At 41.6% G+C, this 9,611-nt stretch overlaps 1 protein-coding gene across 2 annotated transcripts in view; it reads right to left on the reverse strand.

The window, feature by feature from the left end:
* The window catches only part of zdhhc5a (zinc finger DHHC-type palmitoyltransferase 5a), a 33,090-nt gene that overhangs the window by 17,925 nt on the left and 5,554 nt on the right, over positions 1-9,611 (reverse strand). For both annotated transcript variants that reach the window (XR_007569892.1, XM_050043520.1), the window contains exons 2-3: positions 7,064-9,260; positions 1,102-1,223 (exon numbers count right to left, since the gene is read on the reverse strand). Coding sequence is in view for 1 of the 2 variants with exons in the window: in XM_050043520.1 (XP_049899477.1) it covers positions 1,102-1,223; positions 7,064-7,227 (286 nt within the window). In the remaining variant the exon portion in view is untranslated. The remainder of the gene's footprint in view (positions 1-1,101; positions 1,224-7,063; positions 9,261-9,611) is intronic.

Raw genomic sequence — 9,611 nt, forward strand, 5'->3', positions numbered from 1 at the left:
TTTCTACATTTCTACACTGCAGAAAATCAGTGATTAGTGAAAAACCGGATGATACAGATCTTGTTTGTACACTTGGGAGAATCTTTATCCGATTTTCTCCTACAGTTCAGCTACAGGTCAATGAATTAATCAGTCAGTCAGTCAATCAGCAATTAGGGCTGTAACGGTTTGTGTTTTCATGCCAAACCGTCACAGTCTGGTGCACACAGTCGTACACAGACTACAAGATATGTTTACAGATTCATGCAATGCAGAACCAAAGTTCACACACGCAAGTTCGCCTGGGAACTCTTAGCCGATGGTTGTTGTATGCAGTAGCTTGTACGGGTTTCAGCCATGCTGCGAAATCTTGGTTGAAGCACTAATTTTAATTTAATCCGCACTTCCCCTGTCGTCCAGGTTACAGTGACAGCGAGCTAACACACAGTGAATCCTCTGCTCTGAGAATCCAAGCCAGAAACAAAATATGAGTGCAGTCCACAATGTTATTCTGTGTGATAACAGTGTGAGAGGCATTCACTAAATTATTAAAAAAACAAATTATTGAGATTTTATATCAGGAAAAAAAATAGTCAAATCCAACTTCCCATGTCTAAGCATTGTTAAGACTCTTGAAGGATTGATTTAAGACATTATATTATCAATTCAGGCCTTATTTTTAGATCAATTAATTCAATGCCTTTCAAGACTTTTAAAGGATCTGCAGGAACCCTGCATATAAGCTATCATTGTAGATCAGTTGATACGACTGCTTTGAGCTCTGATTACATTTAGAATTAAACTAAATCAAATTGTGAATTTCAAACTTGTGCTGTAACTACTCCCCTTACTGACCCACCAACAATCTGCTCGTTGGACACAGGTGGAGAAGTTCTTCATCTTTGTGATGATTAAAATGTAAATTAGAGTTTTGATAACAGTAAATTACCTTTGAGTGTGGATGAGCAAGAAATGTATACACTTTGGAAATTAGTCCAAATGGCAAACTTGACAGTATGAAACAACAGAAATATAAACATACTGCAGACAGTAATTAGTGGACAATGTGCTGACACATGAACGTCACATAGATACAGTATACTCAACCATCCACGTGCTCACCTCTTGGGAAGATGCCGGGGTCCATGAATGTAGCCATACAGAAGTTAGCCAAAACAAACAGGAAGATGACTCCATTGTAAATGGGCACCGCTACCGAGAAACGCTCCGAAAGCCACGGACACCTGAAACATGAAGAGAGAGGACAGTGGGTGACGCTTCAGAGGAAAAACAAGAGAAAGATTCTTCTGTCACAAAACATACATTTTGGTTAGAATGAGTGTTGCCATGGTCCCTGGATGACAAGATGAATGGCCATTTGTTGGTCCTTTTACAGACTGATAATTACCATCATGATATCCTGAGAAATATTCTTGTTTGGTGAATTTCTTGTCTGGTATTTATTTCATCTGTTACATCCAGAACAGAGAGTTCCAGGACATTGGTCTACATGTGGACAGCTAGGAGTTGGTTTGATTGGATTGCAGATGATTTTACATTAGCCTGAAGTTAGAGTTGGTTGCTGTTACCACAACAAAACATGTCCGTTAGCTCAAACCTGTGAACGTGTATGAAGATTCAAAGAGAGCTGAATCATTGCTTAGACCCCTTTAAAAGGATAAGGCTGATGGTTTCCTCTTTTTTGTCTTTATGTTGACACATTTGATAAAAAGACTTTATAAGCAACAATGTTAGCCTGTCTCTCAATACTCTGATTCCATCCTACCATCTGTGGCATTCAACCACACACCCATTGGTTCCTCCTCAAGATGCAGATCTATGAAAATGGTTCACGCCTACAATTTTTCTACAGCTGGTCACTGTGGTTTTTAGCAAACATTATTCAAATGGGGGAAAGTGTGCATTTGTTGGGGATGATTTTTGACTGTGGATTAAATCACAGTTAGTCAGGGTTTCCCACACGTTCATTTATTTGTGGTGAGCTGCCACGATTAAAACATCCGCCGCCACGTTTAGATATTCTATTTTTGGAGCTGGATTGTTCATTAGGTGCTCTGTTGGAATATACTGTTAGCTCATTATTTGCTCCACAGATGGAGGGCACAGAGCGTCAGGCGCGGTGAAAGTGAAACTTAACCTCGCAATCTGATCAGCTATTTTCGGATCAACTGGTTAATTACCCATCCCCGCCACTCAAAACTCCACAAACTGTTCCACCTGGGCTGCGTTTACAGACCCGCAAAAACCTCGGAATTTAGAAAGGGAACAGAGACTGATACAAATACGCACAGGCAAGAAAAAACACAAAAAGTCTGTTAGCTAGCTACCATCACACATGTATTATAATTCTGTGGGAAACACTGTTTAGTGCTCTGATGAGTGTTTGGTGCAGCAGGACAGTGTACGGTTCCACAAAAAGAGATGGTCTCAGTCCGGATGGTTCAAACTTAACCATGGTTCAGTCCGTTCCTGAAGCTAAAACATCTTTTGCATAGTTTGGACCGTCAGACCAATTACAGGAAGTTTTGGCAGGCTATCATCAAGTGATAAGAGTAGTGTAACGCTTCAGTGCATCGTGTTTGTGTGTGGTTCAGTGACAGAGAAAATGACTGCACTCAGAGCAGACAGATGCTGGTGATGGGAGCAGGGGAGAAATTAGCAGTTAAGTCGTAGTAAATGTACAGTGTAGGTGTCAGTTTGTACGGAAACAACGAGAGGATGAGAGCGAGGGGATATGAGAGGACAGAAGAGCCTGTTGACCAACCAATCAGTGTCAAGTGTAGGGAGACGCTGTTCATGTAGGTGATGACGACAGGACTTTGCTATGTCATGTATACTTCTTTTGTGTGCTCACATGATTGCAATTTGAAACCAAAACTAAACTGGATCGAATGCATTGTAAGACAAAGTTACAGGTGTAAGAAAGGGCCTAAACTATCCAAGGTGTGCTCCAACCTCCATGAAATAGTGCCGACACTAACTGTTCCAGTATTTTGCTTTCATTTCAACAAATCTAGACAAGAAGTCCATAAGATTTTTGAAGCTGCGGGAAAGCACATTTTGTCACATTTGATGGACACTGCTGATTGTGCTGGCAGTTCACTCCAGCTTCCAGTCTTCTACGACAGCACACAGGTGTGTTTCCGAAACGGTTTAATAAAAATAGGGTTTTTGACAGTGCTTTAGGAATAATACACGCTGCCGATAGCTGTGACACCATCTGCTGGTATTTGTATATTTGACTATATGCAAACCAAAATAAACCAAGTCCATGCTAATTATTTTTTGCAAATAAAAATAACAAGCCTACATATCAAAATTAATTACAAGCATATTACTGCTTTACGTTCTCCAAGGAGTTTTCTTGGATGTTTTTTATTAATTCACTAGTGAGAAAACAAGAGGAGGTGTGAGAGTGACCGCAGGGATTCAAACAGAGACAGAGTCTGGGAGAAAGAAACAGCGAGAGACTGGATGATGGGCTTTTGTCAGAGTGACAGATGTTGGCCTATTTTCTCCTCACTAATCTGACCACCACACTGACCACACACACACACACACACAGATTAGATTTTCCCACATATGCGCGCACAAATATACACTGACGGCAGGCACACACACTTGTTCACACCTGTCAATCTGACTTTCTCACATTTAAATCATGTACACACTGCTTTTCCCACAGAGACTGGTTCGCACGCTCCCACTCTCACCACTATTTTTCCCCTCTCTCACACACACAAACCCACTCCGGAGTGAGGTGTCAGCGAGATTAGTGATGACAGTCTATAACACCATTGACTTAGCATTCTGTCAGAAACACTCATAAGGCTGAAGGCCACACAGAGGCGGATAAAACTGAAAATGCTGTTTACATGCGAAAACGACCTTAGCTCAGTCCACACTACTGTTTTCAGCTTGTTGTTTTAAAAGATTAGTATCCAAAGTCCGAAACTATGAAGCCAGCCAAACTGCTTTTTACTCCTGGTTTTTGTTGAGAGACAACACAATTGTCAAGCCTGTGTCCGACCCACAAAAGACAGACAGACAGATATTACTCTTCTGCGTTTGAGCAGGTTAAACATCAGTTCTGTTGGCCAGCTGAAATGATATCCCAGGTGTTAAGGTGTTGACCATGAACTGCGATGTTCCAGGTTCACGTCCGGCTCGGGATGTTTACTGCTCCACATCTCCCTTCCTCCTCATTTCCCGTCATCACTCTGCTATTGCTATAAAATAAGGCAAAAAGAAGCCCCTAACATAACTTAATCTTATTTAACTTCCTATCATTCAGCTACAATAGGTAGTTGTGCACTTCAAACACAGCTTGAGCTTTGTTTGTTCTTTGAATTAAGTTATTGTGAATGAAATACGCTCTTATTTTTAAATACAGTTCACTTGAAAAGAGAATTCAAACCATGATCAGCTTGAGTATGATTGATTCAGTGTCTATTATATGATCTTACTTATAATTGGCTGCCACTTCACTATGGTTATAACATCTTCGTTGCAGCTTTCTCAGTTGATTTCAAGCTTAAAAAAAATCTACCTATGCAGTGAAAACATGTCAAAATTTCTCAGTAAAAACATTTACAGCAAAGTGAACTCTGTAATCAATAATACCTGCATATATTTACTTATATCTATCTATCTATATATTACATATTTATTGCCAACAGCTGCCTCTCTGTGTTTGCTGTGTATATAACAATAAATAACTTGAAACTGAAATTTACAGCAACGACTCAGATGTGACTGCAACTGTTTGTTTCAATCCGACTGTACAGAAATGCAACACTACATTACGTTTTAGTTTTTAAACTTAAATTCAGAGCATACAAGTTGTCCGGACACCGCTCTTAACATGAAGGTGGCTGAGCTGACGGCTAGCAGCTAACAGTGCTAACTTTAAAAACAGCACTGTACAACGGCAACAGTACTGACAGAGCTAATGGTAACCAGGGAGGAACCGGAGGTGACGACGCCGTCCCGATATCAGCAGTAATTGCCGTATGAGCATAGTGAAAAGTGGCGGCGATAAGCTAGCCACTGGGATACAAACATGCACGCGTGTCCGCACTGGTTTACCACAACAAAGAACTTGGATTGCAACACACACACACAGGGTTAGCGTGACTTCATTCTCTGCTCAGGACGCCATTACTCTACGATATCTTTACATAGCAAATAGTGGTTTGCTGCTGTATTAATGCTCTGAATGTTGCAAACTGAACGTTTAAATAACAAATACCTGTTAAAATGTCATGACTGAAAAATGTTTTATGGTTCAATTAGTTTGATGGCCTTCACGAACCTTTAGTTAAGATCATTTGTTCTGCCAAAAGTATCCCAAACTGGACTGGCTTTAGAAGACACGTTTAATAAGTCTATTTACTCCTATTATCATTTCTCTATTGGTTCTGCTAAGTAAAGGTTAGAGTTTGGGGTCGGTATGAGCTTAAAGGAGCAGTGTTTAGGATTTAGTGGCATCTACAATGAGGAGAATTTCAGATGGCAACCAGCTGAAACTTCTTCCATGTGCTCAGTGTGAACTCCCATAGGATTCCTCAAGTATTCATTGTTCAGGAGTTGTTTCTTTTTACTGTGAGCTGAATTATCCACAGAGGTCTTTTCCTCCCCCCCAAAAAACTAGGTAATTAAAAGTGGTAAAAACACTGAATAAAGCAGTTACACATTACGAATCAGTGTTTCACAGATGCTGTTCAGCTTGTTGCAGATGGGCTGCTAATGTGTGCTCACTTTTTTCTCTTATAAGTTAAGACATAGACATTCAAGCAGTTTTTTGTTAAGAACTGAATTATCCATCTCTTATTTCTTCCTCTCAAAAAAAATAAATAAATGGACCCAGTGATTTCAGTCACTACAAACACCGAGCAAAGCAGTTTCACGTTAAAAATCAGTGTTCTTCCAACAGTGCTCATCATGACGGGAACGCGAACTAATTCCTCTTTTCCACCACAATTAGCACATGTATGCAGTTTTAGATTTTAAACACGGGTAAACCTGCTAAAAATAGGCTGTAGACTCCTTTCCCATTGCCAGTAGACAAGAGCAGCTCTGCAGCAGATGATTATGCCTTTCTCTGTGTGTGTGTTTTTTTGGTGTGTCACATTCAATGTCACGGACACGCCAGAGAACATGTAAACAACAGAGAGAAGTATGGAGGCCTATGAAAACTTTACGGTGGTTACTTTCTCTTTCAAACCCGGTGCAGACTAATTTGGATCGATGTTTGAGGACTGCTTAGGTGGAGACTGACAGTATTTTGGGGCGGCGTGTCATTGCATCTCGCCGGTTAAGAAGCTAAAATAAGCATGTTCACCCTGCTCCAATCGGCACTGATAGAGACAGCAGAGTCATTTCACCTGGGCGTGAATGCTGATTAAATCCTTTCCCACTGCATTAAAAAGCCAGATATTAAAGAGCGTTAGCAGGTTTTTTTGTGCAGTGGAAAAGGGGCTTAAAGTGGCTGATGTGAAATTGCAAAGGGCCCTATCTAGAGCCAGTGTCTGGTTTGTCTATTGTGGGCTACTGTAGAAACACTGCTGGGCAAAATGGCAGACTCCGTGGACGAGAACCTGCTCTGTATATCGATATAAACGACTCATTCTAAGGTGAAGGAAACATGACGATTCTTATTTTCAGGTGATTATACACTACTTATTACATTATATTATATTTGCGACAGTATATCCACCCAAATCATACACACTGAACCTTGAAGCTGCAGTTACTGACTGCAATTTGTTGACTTGGGAGCACTGGTAACCACGAACACTGCCTTTCTCATTGTACAGTCACCAATTTATGCAGCTTTAAAGACACGTTACAGCTCCAGGAGTGATCAAGGCATGCGTCAAATCATCACCACTCCAATCAAACTCAGCTGTCCATGCCCAAAGAAAGAGTCCCTGCACTCTATTGTCACTTATATTTTTGCTATGAAATATTTTTTAGTTTATGAGATGAAATAATCAGTGGTTTCATTGCAGCATATTAACAGGTCTGTATGTGTGTGACACAATGCACTGTTGCCACTTACGTGAAGCAGAAGAAGAGCGTGGTGGAGCCAACGAGGAAGAAGGTGGCTGCAGATACCGGGACGTAGCGGGAGGGTCTCAGTGGTCTGCTGGGCGGGACTACGGCGTGGGGGAGGGGTGACGAGGAGGGACCCCGCCCTACACTCTTACTGCTGCCACCTGGCATCACTTCCTTTGTGTTGTGGTGTGAGTGTCTGTTCAGCAACTGCTATGCTGAGGAATTTATCATTCAGAGTTAAATGTTTCTTTAGGCGTGGTGTGTTGAGTGGATTTGTAGTTTGTGGGTAAAATGACGGCTTGGCAAAATGAAAAAAAAAAAAAAAATGTAAAGGACAGATACAAATGAGATGGAGGGATAATTGAGGAGGTGGAAAATAGGAAAACACTCCCCTGCTTCACCACACAGAGGGGAGGAGGAGCGATCGCTTGTTTTTTTTAGGTTCTTAGGTCAATCCAGATCTACTGTGTGTGTCTGTGTGAGATTAAAAGAAGCTTACAAGTCGCTCTGATGTAAAAGCCTTGTTTTCCTGTCAGCCAGAAAACAGGTGGGAAGGCGGGATGAGCAAATAAGCCACAGATTGTAAAGAGGAGGAGGTGTCCGGACAGCTATCTCTGTCAGCGTTGCAGGTAAAAACAACACTAGTTCGTCTCCAACATGTCAATCAATTACAAATACAAGCCAATAGAAACTGATAATTCTTACGGGTCTGTTTCCACAAACAAGTCTAAAAAGAGGACATCTGCGAGGTGAACGAAGGCTTGGTGGAAAACGTGATAATAGTGCAATAAAAAAAATGGCTGTTATTTAGATATAAAAAACAATTTGGACCCTTCCATTAAAACATAATTTAGCGAAGTGATTTTGTGCTGCGAAAAGCCAATCAAATCCTGACAGACAGAAAACCTCAGCTAAACTGATGAACCTTGAGCCTGATGTGACACGGTCCAGTTTGATTTGATTGGTCTATAAGTGGGAGTTCAGTGAGGTACAAGAGTTGGCAGAGGTAGGCCTATTTTGGTGGGAGATGGACTTACAACATGGAACAAAAGCAACAGCGAGAAATGAAGTGAGGCTCAAAGAAAGAAAAAACGGGAAGCCTGAAAGAAAAAAAAAAAGTCTGGGATGATGACTTTCCTTTGTGTAGAAAAAGTGCAGGTCAAGACCTCAAATGGGAAAAGGGCTTGTTTGTAGCTGGGTCTGTGATAGAAAAAAGTATGGGGTTTCCCATTCACTTCAATTCAAACTTTAAGCACCCAGAGATCAGCAGTCTGGGCAGCTGTAGCAATGTGAGAAAAAAAGTCTTGCAAATGAAAAGGGACAACCCCTTGCTCTCTGTTGGAGACAATTCGCTTTCAGTCCAGGACTCGTATTAGAAACAGCAGTCTGTAAGCGGGCCAATGGAGTAGCCTGGTTTTCCTGTGTCGGGGCATCCCTAAACCCCGCCGGTGGCTGATTCAAACCACCTCACCTGCCAGCTGCACCAGGGATGTGATTGGAAGACAAAAAGCAGGAAGTGTTGGTGTCGTTCTTTCCAAAACATCTGGGGGAAAATCCAGTAGAACATCCATTAGTATCCATGTAAATGAAATTTTTGAGAGAGTGTTAATTTGAAACACTGGGGGTTTATGTGCCAATGGATAGTGGTATTATCTCATATATCAGCCAGCAATGGCAACATAGCACAACTCAGTTCCACCACTGGTCTCCTTGTTCCACTGTGTTAGTGGACGACCGCGCCTGTTAGTTATGTAACCGTCAGCCTTCCAGCTTCAGGCCGCTTTCTGTTTTGCCCTCTTCTCCAGGGACTTCCAGGGCCTTCCCTCCGCTTCCTTCCCCAGCAGAGAGCACTGAGGCTTGGATAACACCCTCCCACAACAATCCCTTGGCAGATAGAGCCTCTCCGGAGCTATGTCCTCGAAATGACCTCAACAAAAACGTGAAAAACCGTGGCTTTTATGTGTGGAAAATGGACACTCCTTGGGCCATCTGTATCATGAGGTTTTTCAGGTTTAAAGTATTCTTCTCCACCCTGGTAAGCAGGATCCAGTGCTGATCAAAAACCTCCTTGACTTTTGATTCTGATCGCTTTGAGTGTATGGAGGAACACAGAGGTGGCCGTATTGAATATCAACTTCAACAGGTCATCCTGGGTCACAAAAGAAGTTAATCTAGTCTGAAGGTTGGCCGGGATGCTGCACCTACAGTGAGAGGACAAAGAGTTGGGTAAAGATCAAATGCTCCAGTGTGTAAACATTCATTTAACAAAGAATTTGCAGGTACAATTACAGTGGTGTGAAAAAGTGTTTGCCCCCTTCCTGATTTCTTACTTTTTTGCATGTTGTCCGCACTTAAATGTTTCAGATCATCAAACAAATTTAAACATTAGTCAAAGATAACACAAGTAAACACAAAATGCAGTTTTTAAATGAAGGGTTTTATTAATGAGGAAGAAAAAAATCCAAAGCTACATGGCCCTGTGTGAAAAAGTGTTTGCCCCCTAAACCTAATAACTGGTTGGGCCACCCTTAGCAGCAACTACTGCAATCAAG

Source organism: Epinephelus moara, chromosome 5, assembly GCF_006386435.1.
Source record: "Epinephelus moara isolate mb chromosome 5, YSFRI_EMoa_1.0, whole genome shotgun sequence".
In the NCBI taxonomy this organism is placed as follows: Eukaryota; Metazoa; Chordata; class Actinopteri; order Perciformes; family Serranidae; genus Epinephelus; species Epinephelus moara.